The 16,325-nt window shown below is 40.5% G+C and overlaps 1 protein-coding gene across 1 annotated transcript in view; it reads right to left on the bottom strand.

The window, feature by feature from the left end:
• Positions 1-77: 77 nt before the first annotated feature.
• The window catches only part of PRTG (protogenin), an 84,436-nt gene continuing 68,188 nt past the window's right edge, over positions 78-16,325 (bottom strand). The window contains exons 13-21 of the mRNA XM_069958423.1: positions 11,309-11,404; positions 10,086-10,272; positions 9,608-9,735; positions 8,788-8,958; positions 5,032-5,214; positions 4,168-4,282; positions 2,804-2,969; positions 638-739; positions 78-531 (exon numbers count right to left, since the gene is read on the bottom strand). Coding sequence (XP_069814524.1) covers positions 202-531; positions 638-739; positions 2,804-2,969; positions 4,168-4,282; positions 5,032-5,214; positions 8,788-8,958; positions 9,608-9,735; positions 10,086-10,272; positions 11,309-11,404 — 1,478 coding nt within the window. The 3' untranslated portion in view covers positions 78-201. The remainder of the gene's footprint in view (positions 532-637; positions 740-2,803; positions 2,970-4,167; positions 4,283-5,031; positions 5,215-8,787; positions 8,959-9,607; positions 9,736-10,085; positions 10,273-11,308; positions 11,405-16,325) is intronic.

The raw sequence follows: 16,325 nt of genomic DNA, 5'->3' as shown, positions 1-16,325 counted from the left end.
GTCAAAAGATTTACTCAGCGGAACATTCTGCAGAACAGTGAAATATATTTGATGGGACAAACCAGATTTCACACTCATTTTTTTGTTGCTCTGTCATTGTCCTTCGAACAGAAACCAATGGATGGAATATCTGGCTTTAGAGATTTTTCTTGAAATGTTTAGGGAATGTGGATCATCTGAGGTATGGCAGAAATGATATCCTCAGGAACAGACACTTGGAGGCTTTTCATGTTTGCTTAAGGCTGGGTCCTTTCCACACTCTTGAACACTGAATGTATCGGATGTGGGTGGTGAGGTACTGATAACAGAACAGAGGTGAATTTCATCGGTGGACTCATGGGAATACCTCCCAGAATCATTCGTTTCGTGGCTTTCCTCACTGTTCCCAGAATGCTCTGTGTCTGCTGCTATGCTATGTCGCATCTGGAAAGTGCCAGGATGACCAGGTGAAGTGGGAGACCCATCTTCTCCCCTTAGTACAGTTGTGCCAGGACGATATAAACAAGAAGTCTTAACAATTCTTCTCTTTGACTGTGTGCAATACAAAAAACGAAAGAAAAACAAAACACAAAAAATTACCTCATTGTATTTTATTAAAAAAGGAAATAAACTGACTGCGGACACAATGACTACTAACCTGTCCTGTGCTATCTTTGCCACTGTCCTTGAAAAACAACCATTTCTTTGTGTTCTTCTTTACAATCGGACCATAGCCATTAATGATAAGATCTGAACCACCCTAGAACAACAAGATACATTTTAACATCATTTGAAATATTATCTTTTGCATGAATACTATACAGCAGTGTAGAAGCCACATCTAACTTGCTATCCTCAGCTGAATGCCCTAACATAGGAGCCCTCAATTATGATCATATGTAAGTGGTAAAATACAAAATACACCCAGATATAAAATTGTACTGTATATCAAATTTAGCTCTAAAACTTCTGCATATGTTACACATTTCATGTTTTCTTAGCACACTTTTCTATCCATGAATCAGGATCCTGATTCACGTAGAGATAAAGGACTCATCGGTTTCATGGGTCAGTTTTGAACAAACTGATGGACCATCTATGTGCCGTCCATTTTTCACTGAAGCTTTACCTAGCAACCCCCAGGTAGGCTTTATCCTGTTGCCTTTCAATACCCTCAGATCCGCAAAAACTGATGCCTCACTGATGCTGCACTAATGGTTTCTCAGGAAGTCACTGATCCTGGATGTGTGGATGAGGTCTTAGTTCTCAATGTTTAATATTGTTTTATTGTCTTGCACATCGACTCTCAACCTATACTTAAAGCGTAACTATAATTTCAGTACCCAAAAAAATGAAATTCCTCAAATAAAAAGCCCATGTGTTACCCTTTAAAAAGAGCCCTAAACTGCGTTGATAGCGTGTATGCTCGCTGAGATATCACCAGTTGTTTGGCTCAGAGGAATAAATGAATTTTTCTTCTGGCTGAGAGAAAGTGAGCGTGGCCTATCCCTCATCTCCCTGGCTGTGTCCCTCCATTCACTGACCAGCACCTTAGCAGATGTATCACACAAAGTGGGATTAGATACAGCCCCAGCATACAGTATCACAATGTAAGATTAGATACAGAGCCCCAGCCGATGGTATCACACACAGTGGGATTAGATACAGTCATCTGCTCTCATAACACTGTAGGATAATGTCAGCTCCAGCTCTTCCCCTGCGCTGCTCCTCACACACAACACCCTCAGCTCTGCTTAGTCAGGACGGATCTGCAGGGAGGGGGCGTGTCCAGCAGGAATGCAGAAATGAGTCACAGCCAGAGAGGGCTATAAGGGCTTAATCAGCCTTATGTATTTAAAAAACTGTTCATTTTAGGTTATTAATGTATATTGGAAAAATTCTTATTATGACCTAAGCTAACTAAAACTGAATGGTCAAAATATTTTATAGTTGCGCCTTAACCTCTGATATAGACTGACAAAAACTAACTTATTGACAGGCTGGGAAGGGAGTGACTATATAATATGTATAAGGCCTCCAGATGTATAAGGCCCCAACAGATTATGTCAAATATGCAAAAAGAGTCCATGGAGCCTCATTTAAGAGTCTCGAAAGATGGGACTAGCCAGATATCACTAGAACAAGGACCTAGCCAAGAGGAGGCTCCTGTAGAGAGACCACCCAAACCACCATCTTAAGTGACCCTTTCAGTCAATTTATGAGTTTAAGGACATGACAAGGAAAATACTAAAGCCGGGTATCCATCCACAGACAGCTACTGTATTTCCGGGTAAAACCTGATGGACTCTTGTCTTCTTTCAACCTTAGTAACTATGTTCCTATGTAATATCAGTGTGAAGTAGGATTCTGGCTAGGCGGCAAAGATTAAGTCAAGGTAAAGAAGGATAAGGCATGATGGTTTTCAAGTGTCAAACCAGTGGGCAGTGGGATACCTTTCTTCTCTATTTAGAAATTCTTAAAACTTGGTGTTCCTGTGTATGGGGCAACTGGGATAGACAGCTGTTGGCCAAATGAATATTTGGCTAACAGCTTTTGAAGGTCTTATACAAAATCTTTCACAGGATTTATATATATATTGCCAAATAAATGTTTAATAAACAGTTTATCAGTTTGAAGAGAAATCTCTCACGGTTACTCTGCTGTACTGATTTTGCTAGTAAATATCCATATACTGGTTACTTAATATACAATCCCTTAACATTTTATTAAAAGTGCCTCAAAGCTTTTAGCACTGGGTCATGCTGAAACTCTACTACAATCTTATTATTTTTGCACATCTGGTTATACCTCTATAGATCTTTACCTTTGTATCTAGGTACTGATTTACTTGAACAGTAGGAATTAAGGGATCTGCATTTTCCTCTATTTGATGCATGGCCTTCCTCTCTTGAGTCTCATGAGAAATTAAAGTATCTGCATGAGGTATTCCGTTAGTTCTTTGCTGAGCAATCTTTGCTATGGATGCTTTCCTGCAGGACAAAAAAAAAAAAAGATACAATAGTTCTTACCAAGGGAAGATCACATTTTGTGTGTTGCTTAACTAGAGGAAAATGGCAGAACGATGCTTTATTAAGTTTATTTTATCTATTAGGTTACTTATATCAGAGTTAATCAATGTGGACTATATGTCATCTTTAAAGGGAACCTGTCACCCCCCGTGCCGGGGTGACAGGCTCCCGACCCCCCGTTAGAGACCCCTATACTTACCTCATCCCGCCGGGTCCCGCTTCTGGATTCGGTCGGGTCCCGGAGATCTCAGCCGCTGCAGCCCGGCGCGCGCGCTGACAGATGAGTCCAACGCTCATAGAGAATGACGGAGCGCTGGACTCTCCTGTCATTCTCTATGGGTGTTGGACTCATCTCTCAGCGCGCGCGCCGGGCTGCAGCGGCTGAGATCTCCGGGACCCGACCGAATCCAGAAGCGGGACCCGGCGGGATGAGGTAAGTATAGGGGTCTCTAACGGGGGGTCAGGAGCCTGTCACCCCGGTACGGGGGGTGACAGGTTCCCTTTAAAGGGATTGTACCATCAGGCCCGGGCTAAAGCACTGGAGGCAGGCCGACCGACACTCAGTGGGAGGAAACCCCAGCCCCTCTATGATACTGCTCCATTAGAATCAATGGAGCTGTATCATAGAGGGGCGGGGATTTTCTCCCACTGGGGGCGGGTCGGCCCGCCTTCAGTGCTTCACCCCGGGCCTGATGGTACAATCCCTTTAAAAATCATTTTCCTTTTACATGGACCCACAAGGAAAGTCCACAGATTTCACAAAGCTCGTAAACTTCAATAGTAGATCAAACAAATTCTTATTTTCAATGAGCTCTCCTTAAAATGTGGCGTTATGTTCAATTAATCAAACCAACCACAGTAATATTAATAAGAACATACTCCCAAAAGAAGTTACAATGTTTTTTTTTATATCATGTATTGAAACTCTACACTTTATGAAAATTTTATTTAGAAGAGAGCTCACTGACCGACAAAGACGTCCATGGCACAGAAAACCTTGGTTTAGACAATTGTTTTGCTACTCGATAATTTGCATTGTACTGTGATTGTTGCCTATGAAGAACTAAACACTGGAGCATAAACTTATATAATATACTCATAAGTAAACCCATAAAATTCCATCCAAATAAAGATATTTTTCAATAATCCTCATACAAACCTGGCTTTGGTACGGTATATCAATATAAGCACACAGATGAGGATGCAAGTAAGTGCAATGCACACACCCACAACAATGCCAGTCATTGATTTCTGGTCCAGGTGATAAAAGTAATCTGCAAGAAAGATATAATTAAAAGTCTTAATTATCCTGACATACATATATGATTTATCACTTAATTTCTCAACCACTTTAGTCCTGCCTCACAATGTTCACACAAAAGCATCACTCAAACTATTATTACTTTAGAACTATGCAAAATGGAAACTTCAATTGTACTGTTTACTCCTTGCAATATGTCAAATATTGCTTTCTGTAAGTTCACATCACTATTCTATTACCCATAAAAACACCATCAATCTAGCAAGAGCAGCAATGGGCACCCATAATTTTGGTCATGATTTCTGCTGTGAAAGAGCAGACTTTAACAATACCATTAGAAGAATAAAGGCTTGAAAATTAAACATCTAAAAAATTTAAACAAAAGAACAAAACCTGAAAAGTGTTTAAAATCAATAACGCGTGGAATAAATTACAAAGCTTTCCATTTACTATTGCTGATCTGTAACGTCTTGCTGAGAACGGCAAATTTTGTGATATACGATTTAGACTTGCACTTTTATCTACAAATAAATCACTGTCATTAATTTGTTTATTTTAAGTTTATTACAATGACAGTGCATCACCTCCACATAGTAATTCCGAGGCACTGCGATGGTCCTCTGCCTGGGGTCATTTGTCTTAGCTGAACAGAGTACTGCTGGGCAGACACAAAGCCACAGATGGGTGTCTACAAGAATTTATATGTCCAAGTAAATAATGAAATGGTTTCGCCTTGTTTACTGTAAGTATTTCCAAACTGACCTTGACCACTGGCAGAATTTAACTGTTTTGACTTCATGCTGCTGCGCACCGTCTCCTTGGGTTGCACTGCCAGCTCCACTGTATTCGAGAATGGGCCCTCGCCTACTTCATTGGAAGCTGAGATCTTGACCAGATAGATATTTCCAGGTATAAGATTTTCCAGTAGAGCCATGGTTATTGCTCCTGTGAATTAATATTCAGTTTTTATCACATTGGCAATAAACCTACTGTTCAGTTTCAGCATGGTGCATAGACTGTCAAAGATGTGCCAAAGTGATTAAGTAGCCTGGACTAGGTTTGGTGTATTACGATCCAGCACATCTCTGCAAGTACAAGTATGCTCAAAATAAATTCTCTCCTACAGTACATTGTATAATATTACAACTGTACTTTAGTAGATGAATTAGTATGACTTTCCGTATTAGAATGCACATAGAAATCATAAAAAATGACAATCCGGTGACCCCTGACATAAGTTAATAATTAGCTTGTATTCAGTCCTTATCATTTCTTTTTATTCAAGAATGAATGTTTGCCTAACAATAAAGATAAGTAGCAAACACTACAGTTGTTGTATTATTCTACAGGTCAGGAAGTTCACGCGTTCTCAGGAGCAGCTCACACAGCATTGTGAAGGAGGCTAGCACAAGGCTATTTTAACGTGTTCTCTGGGGAAAAAAAATGAAGCAATACAGTTTTATCGCAAAACTGGACTACCAGGGCTTTTTTAGTGGCCACTCACAAAGCCAATGCAATCATGGTGATAATGTACAGGCAGGACATACACACATGAAATGACCAGGTTACAATACAACCTATTTGTATATACATTTTTTATCCATGAAGGCAGAGTGGGAATTTCAGCCAAGCCAGGCCAGGCCACTATGAAATATGACTTTTCCACCCACAATCTAAAGCCCTTGTTTTGTCCAAAAATTTGTGACTTTTTAGAAAATGGGTAAGGTTTATATAAAGAACCATGGCTTTCTGTACCGCCATATTTACCCTGTTTTCCCCGAAAATAACCAAGTGTTTTATAATAATTTTTGTTCCCAATGATGCGCTAGGTCTTATTTTCAATGGATGTCTTATTTTTCCATGAAGAATTAATATTTATTATTTAACAAAAAAAAAAACTAACATTTATTACATACTGTACAGTCTGGAGACTGTAATGTCCCACAGTGGGTCCTGGACTACTATGTTGTACAGCTGGGACAGTATTGCAGTTTCCGGCCACCAGGGGGGGCAGGGACAGCGTATGGTATGGCGGCAAGGGCCGGATTAACGGCAGACTTAGTGCAGCTCTACATATGGCGGTAGGGGACAACAGGGATGGCGGAATGTAATGGGCCTCTTGATGACTTGCTTGTACATTTACAAGTGACGGCCACAGAAGGGAACATCAGGGTTGGCGGCAGTGATGATCTTCATGTCCTGCAGGCAGCTGCTCTGCAATGGACGATGAAGGTGGGGCACAACAGTGGCAGGCGAAAAAGTAACACAACTGCATGCCCTGGTGTTCTGTTTGTTGGGCATGTTTCCAAACAAAAACTTTGCTAGGTCTTTCAGGAATGTCTTATTTTTGGGGAAACTGGGTACTAATATCTACCCCTGAAAAACAAGCATTAATTGTAGCTGTAGCCAGCTAAAGATGCTACTAATTTATTAGGAGTTGTGTGTCTAAATAAATTAGGTGAATATAACGCCACAGCAGATAAGATAAAGACCCAAGTTTCACTCTAAATCTGCCATCTATCTTCTTATGGGAAAGTACAGGCTGATTTCCCACTCGTATATTATACAATTTGTTACACAGCTAACAGGCATATGTCCAGTAATACAGCATGAAAGCAAATCACTATTTATGCAATTCCTTAATCCATTTATGCATGAATGCATGAAAAGCACTGCAATTTATTCCGTGTATCATTAACAAGCATTCATGATAGCTAGCTGCTGCTTCTAAGCACATGTATAAACACACCGAGCCACGCACAGGGACACATTAATAATGCATGAAAAGGCATGTGAGAAAATCTTAGAAATGTAGGATATTTAACATGTGTTTTCCTGCGCTCACGTGTTGGCTACAAATGCCTGTGTGTTCTGACCACACCAGTGTAGTCCTGAGAAATTTGGAAGATTTAATTCCTTTCCAAGACTTTTTAATACCAAGACTCTCCCTGTGGTATGACACCTCCTAGCTCTGTATCCTTGTCTTTTACTGTGAGTGAAATGCAGGGTATAGAGATGATGAGGTGGCGCTCCCTTCTCTGTGACGTCTGGTAGTTGTTTATTGCTGTAGGGTATATCCTATTCATCTGTTTATAGAACATAGTCCCCATTAAGGACATATATATTATAAGGAACCAGTTCATAATCCTTTTTTGTGCTGTTTGTCAATATGCATTGTACTTTACGAAGCTGCACCACCTAATTTGCTGCTTACAATACTAGTTTATATGTGTAAATGTCTGAAAACGTAATAAACAGTTTAAAAATTAAACACATAGATAAAAGCAGTATTTTTTGCATATATTAAAGGCTTCATGCATGCAACAGTATTTTTCTATATAAGGGTACGTGCACACTACAGAATTGCGATGGAAAACGCATTGCGGATTCCGCAACTCACACCTGCTTGCGGACTTTGTCAGCCTGTTCATTTTTTGGACAGAAGGCGGAATCCACCCATGCATAGAATGGAGTCTATGGCACCTGCAGAGATGCGTGCAGCCGCCAGAGTCCGCGAGCGGGTGCGAGCTGCGGAATCCGCAACAGGTTTCCATCGCGATTCCCTAGTTTGCACGTACCCTAAAATAGCAGACACCTTGATGAAACCTATTAAATTATTGGTTAGCAGAGTCCCTGGGACCCTGCAGTTGGTCGTCAGATGGACCAAGCAAAGCATTGTGGTTTCTGTTTAGAACGGCTACACGGTCTAATTAAGCTATATTTTTTTTTTACTATAAAATGACTGATGTGTAAGTCCTTGTATGGTAACTTTAAAAGATGTATAAATTCAGCCAGCAAGATTTCCCCACAGCTTGTTTGCATCAAAGAAAGGAGCGAGCACTTCATAGGATGAGAACTGTCCAGAAAACTCCCCATGTTATGAGGTGCTAGCTGATCGGGCACTCTTTGTAGCAGCTGTGTCTTGTCCTTTGTGACATAACCTTTGCTATAGTGTTATAAAGCTGTCAGGGTTCTGGATACTTCACAGACTTTCACACTATAAAACACTGATCAAATACCAGTAAAGAGACTGCAAGTCTGATTGACTCCCAGTGAAGTCAGATTTAGGGCTACCTATGCATAGCTTTTAAATTAAAAAAGACTTGTATGTATGTGTGTGCAAACCTCCAGAGTGTTCCAATCCACGGGAGCCCATTAGATCATTAATGAATGCTCCGACCCAGCACTAATGGCTGGTAATGATCTCACATCCTAATGATCTCAAGTTAGGTGGTGGAGACCAAAGCCAAGAAAAGTAGCATAGTAATAAATATGTAATAATTGGCCTAATACACCCTCTTACTAATGAAGTGTTATATATACTGTGCGTAAAGTGTCAGAGCAGAAAAAGAGCAGGGATAAATCTCAACATCAAATGCGAATCATGGATGTCCTATAATCTAAAAGTTACTATTAAGTTCATATACTGCTGTACATGCTGGCCTCAACAAAAGCACCACCACCCACACACATATACACAATATCATTAATGCATAAAGAAAGCAGCAAGTAAATTACCATCTCGGTGCATAATCTGCCACTGGCCGACAGCCCAGTCTTTTCTAGAAGCATATAAGATTGTGTAGCGGGTGACAGCTGACTCCAAGTCCTCTGGGGGTTTCCAGGAGACCAAAGCCGTGTTCTCTTCAATCAGTGTCACCTTGACACCCACAGGTGGACTGGTTGGAGCTGCAAGAAAATAAACATGTGAAGCACAACATAGGTATGGAGCAATGATAATAGGTGGAGAAGCTGGAAAACGCTCACAGCCTTGTACCAAGATCTGATTCTTACAGACATTATTGGCACATACCCATGGCGCTCTTTCTACAGCTACAAGGATGCAGATAAATCAAAGACTAGCAGAAGCAATATGACAACAGAATAGAAAGACATGTGCCAGTAGCAGACACATTTCACATGAAGGTTCATCTATGACTAATGCATACAGAATAAGTCTAGTACATTGTATATAGCTATAATGCAAATCACTAGAGAAGCCAAAGAAAAATTCTAATTCATTGCAGCTCCCCTGGCGGGCCACAAGCAGCCACAGGCTGGTTCTACCCTTTCGTTCATCTGTAGTCTGTAATGAATACACATTATCATTATTGAACCTATTATCATTAATAAATGGCAAATGATACTATGCAGTTCCAGTGAAAGAGCCTCCTAACCTTATCCATGTACATCCAGACATCACACAATACCGTTTAGCACTGACGCTTAAAATAACGGCCCTGCGTCCATACGCCAGCAGGCAATGCAGTCACTGTTTTACAAGGGCTGTGGGACTATTCAATACACTCTAAAAGTAAATGGCTTTCATAATTCATACCTTCTGGAAGTGTGGAATGGTAAACCACAGGGCTCCAGGGACTTGACAACTGGTCTACATGCAGCCTCACAGCAAACTCATACTTGGTATTTGCTTCAAGTTCTTGAACTAAAATATGAGGTTCAGACCTGTGGATGCAGAGAACAGAATATATATTGTTATAACAGGAGGTGATGTGGGAAATCACATTACTGGTCGGCATCTACAATAAGGGTTTGTATCACTTTTTCATAAGCAGTTACAGTATAAAGCAACCGTACTGGCGCTTTTGACTTTTCGACAGACAATATCGGGCAGATATTACATCACAAATCTTAGATACAGTTCTGTGCTGTAATGGCCCTCATAAAAAACGTATTACGAACTATTAAGGCTGCACAACCTTTACTGTGTGGTTACAGAGACAACAGAACGAGTGTAGAATGTCTAGTGAAAGCTGGTTACATAGACAATAGTAGGAGTACTGTACTTTACTTACGTTTGGAGGTAAAGCACTAAAGAAGCATTCTGCAGGCCCACAGGATTGCAGCGTACAGTATAGTTAATAGCTTGTCCAGAGGAGAATGCAGGTCGTCCCCAATATAGGTAGATGGAAGAAGAGCTGTTAGCTTTGGCATAGAGATGATGAGGTGGAGGAGGTGGGGGAACCATGTGATCAGGGACGGCTGGTAGAGAACACAAAAAATTATTCAAGTATCGGAGTTGCAAGAAAATAACCAAACTGGAGATACTGCGACACCCCACTCATCCACCAAAACACGGTACAACGTTCTTCTTGCTTCCTAATTCAGTGAATGTGATGCTTTATATATATACACTGCTACCACCTTCACCATCTTCCTAGCACCAAAGTGACTGCATACAATAAGGAGTTGAGTTGCAATTGCTGGGGCTGGGAAGAGGCAAATAGCAAATAATGATGTATCAATGATTGAGAAAGGTTGAACTTGATGGATGTGTGTCTATTTTCAACTTAAACAATTATAAAATGTGTGGAGAGAAGATGTTACAGCCATCTTATATGTATAGCAATCATATTTTGCTATTAAAGCAAATGTACCACTGGTACATCGCTTTTGTGATTTTTACAGCAATAGACTGGCATGGGCGCGGGGATGCCGGTGCCACAGTCCTTTTTTTGAACCGCGGACTGGACCTGCGTATGGCGCTGGTCTATCACTGAGCAATGGCCGGGGGTGAAGCACTGGAAGTGGGCCCGTCTGCCGCCAGTGTGACTATCGGCCCTCCCCTCTGTGATGCAGCTCCCATGATTCTAATGGAGCAGTGTAACAGAGGGGAGGGGGTTTTATCACACTGGGGGACGGCTGGCCTGTCACCAGTGCTTCACCCCTGTCCGATGCTAGGTAATAGACAGGCGACCGTATGCAGGAATCGGGCCGTGGTTCAAAAAAAGGACCACGGCAGCGGCATCCCCGCCCAAGTCTATCCATGTAAGAATCACAAAAGCGATGTACCGGTGATACATTCGCTTTAAATATTGCCAATGATGGCCACAAACATCTTGTTACTAGTGCAGCTATTTGTGTCCAGGCCCTTAGGTGATACTTGTAACACTAGCTGTTGACTACTAAAGTAATAGACTGCATTCTCATAAAATGTATTGCCTAAAAAGAGCCTGCCTCTAATGACAGTGTGCAGAAGTTGATGGAATTCTCTTTATAGAGACACAAAGTTACTTACAAACACAAACCGGTGTGCTGACTGTTTGATCTGCTTGATACCCTTCATCCATATTGTTATATGCAAGCAACCTGACATGGTACTTTCTCCTGGGATCTGAGAATCAAACAAATACAAGATAAGAATAAACAAGTCAAGTAGAAGGAAGAAAATTAGTTCTAAAACTGTGGTATTACTTCTTGTTATATTTATTATATTAATTAAATATCTTGTCATATGGCTATATTTGAGGTCTATGATCCCACCAAAATCTGATTTAGCCTATGTTCACACTATGTAAAAACGGCCATATTTCATAACAACTGTTGCTGAGCAAACAGCCATTAGTTTTGAAACAACGGCCGTTATTTGTACAACGGCCATTGTTAAGAAATGCGGTCTTTTTTACATAGTGTGAGCACTTCTGTTGGGATCTGTATCTGTTTTTGAAGAAAATGATAGAATGGCACAGATGCCTACAACGTGAACATAAATAAGAACTTAGGCCTCTGCACATGGCAAGTGGAATACAGAGAGACAACTGTGTGGTGCCTTAGTGTGACATTATGTTCCCTCTTGAATATAATACTTTTAAGAATGAATACCACATTGCTGGAGATGGAATGGGTTATGGAGGAAAACAAAAATACAAGGCACAGGGAGCTACAGTATGGGTCCATATGGGCACCGTATTCGTCACTTGTGTACAAGACCGAATGCTGTCCATAAGCTATCCTGGGAAACAAATGACTAGGTTTCGTAAAAAATTACACATTAATATTCTCAGCACCACAATGGTACTCAGTCATGCCATTGGCAAGATGATATATCAGGAAGACAGACTTCTTTACACTCTGTCACAGCTGAGGAACTCACTCTGTTGCTACAAATCTGTGTGTGGAAACTGAGGATTAATCACGCTGCGTCCAAAATTCGTATAGAGTGTTCTTAACCCACACAAGACCACAGTGTGGAGGAACATGTTTTCTTAACCTTTTGATGCCCATTTATCAACACTTCTCATCAATTCACAGAACGGCAGGACATACAACAGAGCCTTAAGTTATCGTTGTGTTCTGTATCATTCCAACCAACCCCCCCCCCATTATTCCAACCTCCCCTGGAGTCGTTTGCAGTATCTCCATGTCTTACTTTAATACCTACAGTGCTTCAGTATTTTTATGCACAAGCCTGGAGGACAGAAATGGCTGCACATCGCACCCATAGTTGATACCAAAGCTTCTCAGCTACATTAAAAACCAACAAGTTAGCATATAATTTGAGTACCTACTCTTTTCCAGTCTAGTTGGGAGCACATGGAGTGGGCTTTTAGATTTGTTCACACTAGGTGTTGGCTGCCGGCCATTGCCTCTGCTGGCCGTGCCTGCTGGGTGGTGCCGCTCTGGCCCTGGGGGCTTGGTTCTGCGGCATTGGGGGTCGCTGGACCGCTGTGCTGCTCCCCCCTGTGGGCACTGGCTTTGCAGCAGTGTGGTCGCTGGCGAACGCTGCCCCATGGCAAGAGTAGGGACTCATGTGTATCAGAAGACCTGCACGTGGTACATGAGGCAATATGGTTTGATCAAATTATATACTAACTTCTAATGTTGGTTTTTAATGTAGCTGAACAAGCTCTAGTATCAACCATGGGTGCAATGTGGAGCCATTTCTGTGTTCTCAAGGCTTGTGCATCTTAAGCATTTTTATATATTCAATTTGTGTATTTAGGGTCTATCCAATATTTTACACTGAAGTGTACAGACCATCCTGCAGTATGTGTTTCTGAACTGCCGGCTGTACCTGGGCACTGCCACTAGCACTTCAGATCCATCGATATTTGTGGGCAGCACCTGGGCTTAGAAAAGCAAGTCTAGGTGTCGCCTGCAATTTAAATACCCATGTAGCAGCCATGACCACTACGTGTAAGTGCTCCATAATTCTCAGCCAATGCTCAAGAATGTTCAGAATCAATACTAGAGCTACAATTATTCTGTTAAATTGAACAATTGGTTGTTGTTGGGCAATAATGGATGATCAGAACAATGTGAAAATATTTAGGTTACATTTATTGACAGCTTTATTATGTAGCTAAAGACAAGCAAGTTTCATCACTACTGGAAGATACAGATTACCATTCTGCAAATCCTGCAAACAGGTAATGGGAACCCAGTTGTGCTCTTTCAAGGTCTACGCCATGTTGCACAGCAGTGTACCTCAGGGCTCTCTGTAAAATCAATCCTTATTTATGAGTTCCAGTTGAGTGGCTCATCATTACCACAGGTTTAGTCATGGTATCTCTGAAATGTAGAGACAACCAGGGTCCTACTTATCTGAAGCCCCCTGCGTATAGAGCATTGATAGAAAGCTGTAAACGGTTCACTGCTTGGTTCTCTGGACTTTCCTATGAACAAGCAGCTCACTTCAAATTGAGGATGACAGCTGAAGGTAATTGAACAGAATACCAAATGGCACACTTTTCTTTTACAGATCTCCCCTGGGGTGAGTAACAGTCAATCAGCGCAAGATGGAAAATGACAGATAAGATTAATATTAACAGCAATGCTCTTCAACATGCCTCGCTTCCCGCGCAGTTTTCATTGACTAAAGGACAGAGTCAGAGGGCCGGACTACACAATTACAAGGGAAAATTAATAGTAATGCAAGTTGGGTGCAGATCTTAAATAAAAGTCTATATTCTATATTAACTACACACTGGCTTCTCATCCTAGATACTGATTATTCCTAGAAAGAACGGCAATGAGGGCAGCTCATTCTCATCCACGAAGCTGATTACTCCTAGAAGGAACAGCACTGACGGCAGCTGATGCATTCAGCCTGTGGGTGCGTGCTACCAGCAGATGTCACTGCTTACACACCTTTTAAAGGACTAGGTAATGATGTTCGCGGTAAGAAGGAGGAGAGTCAAGTGTCAATAATTAATAACACTATTAAAAGCACTTAACCTTTCTGAAATAGACAGTCACTCCTGCTCGAGAGTCAATGAATTTGAAGTGCTTACTGTGTTGACCAAAAAAAAAAATGCTGCTTGCAATAAAGCCATTAGCAACGCTGTAAAGTAAATGTAATGTAATTCTTGTGTACAGGACCCCTTAAAGGTTTTCAGCATGCAGAACAGCAATTTCTAATTCTATAGATCTCTGATTCTTCAACGACCGTAAGGAAATCAAGGATGTTCTACATCAATTTCTATTTCTATATGATACTATACTGGACTAATTCTCCATTCACAAAGCAATGTGCTTTCAAGCAGGCTGGGAATGTAAATACTTCACTTCAGCCCTATAAAAATCTACAATGCCTTGGGATAGAGTCATAAATAATTATACATCTAATCCATAATTCATATCATTCAAATTTTTCTTTACATCTCTCTGTTTCTAAGAAAAAAGCAGAAGGTCCTTTAGTGAATAATATAAAGATAGCTTCTTTTCCAAGTAGCCTTACAGTACATATAGCAGTAACATCCTTCTAGAACACGGTATATTTGCTAGACTGATATACAAGGAACAAAGAGGACCACTAATTTATTATCTTTTAATGGCATAATGTATAACTTAATATTTCACATCAATGTTTGACATCTTGGATAATGTTTTTCCTAGTGGTCTAGAGGACACTGGTGTTTTATGGCTACATCTTTAACACACAGATACAGGAAGATTGATTTCACTACTGAAGCATAGGTAATGTTCTGAAGAAGCACATAGTATAAGGGTATATTCACCTATAACATCTAGGCGGAGGATTTTATGCTGCAGATTTGATCCTTTGTACTATTATTTATTTATATTGATTTCCCCGGAAGGTATAAGCTGCAGATTTTATACTGCATTCAGTTATTTATTTATATTGATTTACACTACAAAAAATCTGCAGCATTAAATCCACACCTTATATTTTGTGGGTAAATCAATATAAATAAATAATTGAATACTATATAAAATCCATAGCTTACCCATTATGGGGGTATGTTTCATTCGTTTGGCATCATTATTTTAGTGAAAAGGGTGTTTTTGCGCACAAGAGCATTTATCAGGCACTTTACGCTTGCTGCAACTTTTTTTTTACATTTCTTTCACTTGGAGGGGGTATAGTTTTCTTTTACCTCTTTTTGTAGCCAGAGTTACCCTGTGTGAATTTTATACTGGTGTTACATCATTTATATTTATTTACACATTGGGAGGTATAATCTGCCCACTAATTTTTGCTTTTCGCTTTTCTGTGCTGCGCAAACATCTCTGGTCCATGTGAAAAAATTATTTTGATAAATATTGTGTAATTTTGCAGAAAAACTGCGGATAATTTTTGCGGAAAAACTGTGCATCAGTACTTAAGGCAGACCCTGGCGTAGTTTGTTAGCAAAATTACACAATATTTATCAAAATAATTTTTTCACATGGACCAGAGATGTTTGCGCAGCACAGAAAAGCGAAAAAGCTAAAATTATTGGGCAGATTATACCTCCCAATGTGTAAATAAATATAAATGATGTAACACCAGTATAAAATTTGCAACATATAAGCTTTGAACCTAACCCAAGGGTAGGATTGATATGGTCCTAGTGCGGCATATCAAGTCCAAACATGTCCCTACAGAGAACAAAAAAAAAAAAAAAAAAACTATAAAATTTATTTTACTGTCAGCGGACACTAATGTAGAGTACATATCTAGTTTACAGACATACCAATCCATAATTTTTTAATAAATTGTTGAACTTTAAGAGAAGTTGAAGGGTTGAACTGAGGTGCTAAGGTTAGACGTATGGTGTGGTCAAATGTACATTTTTTACAAGCTCTTTTGTATTGTGCTGTTTTTGTGTGTCTTACCAACCCATTGTTCTCCAACAGTCCGGCTGGAAAGCTCATTGGTCCCAATTTCTAGGGTGAGTGCACTGCCCTCATGACCAACCTCTCAACACAATAACGTCTACATCATCATTCAGCCAAAGGGGCAGCAGTATGGGCCAGTGTGACATCTGGGTCAAGACCTTTGCCATAAAATCTGGGGTTGACCAAAGTGT

Source organism: Dendropsophus ebraccatus, chromosome 1 (genome assembly GCF_027789765.1).
Source record: "Dendropsophus ebraccatus isolate aDenEbr1 chromosome 1, aDenEbr1.pat, whole genome shotgun sequence".
NCBI classification, from domain to species: Eukaryota; Metazoa; Chordata; class Amphibia; order Anura; family Hylidae; genus Dendropsophus; species Dendropsophus ebraccatus.
The sequence above is the reverse complement of the archived record's forward strand: the minus strand, read 5'-3'. Positions and strand labels throughout refer to the sequence as shown.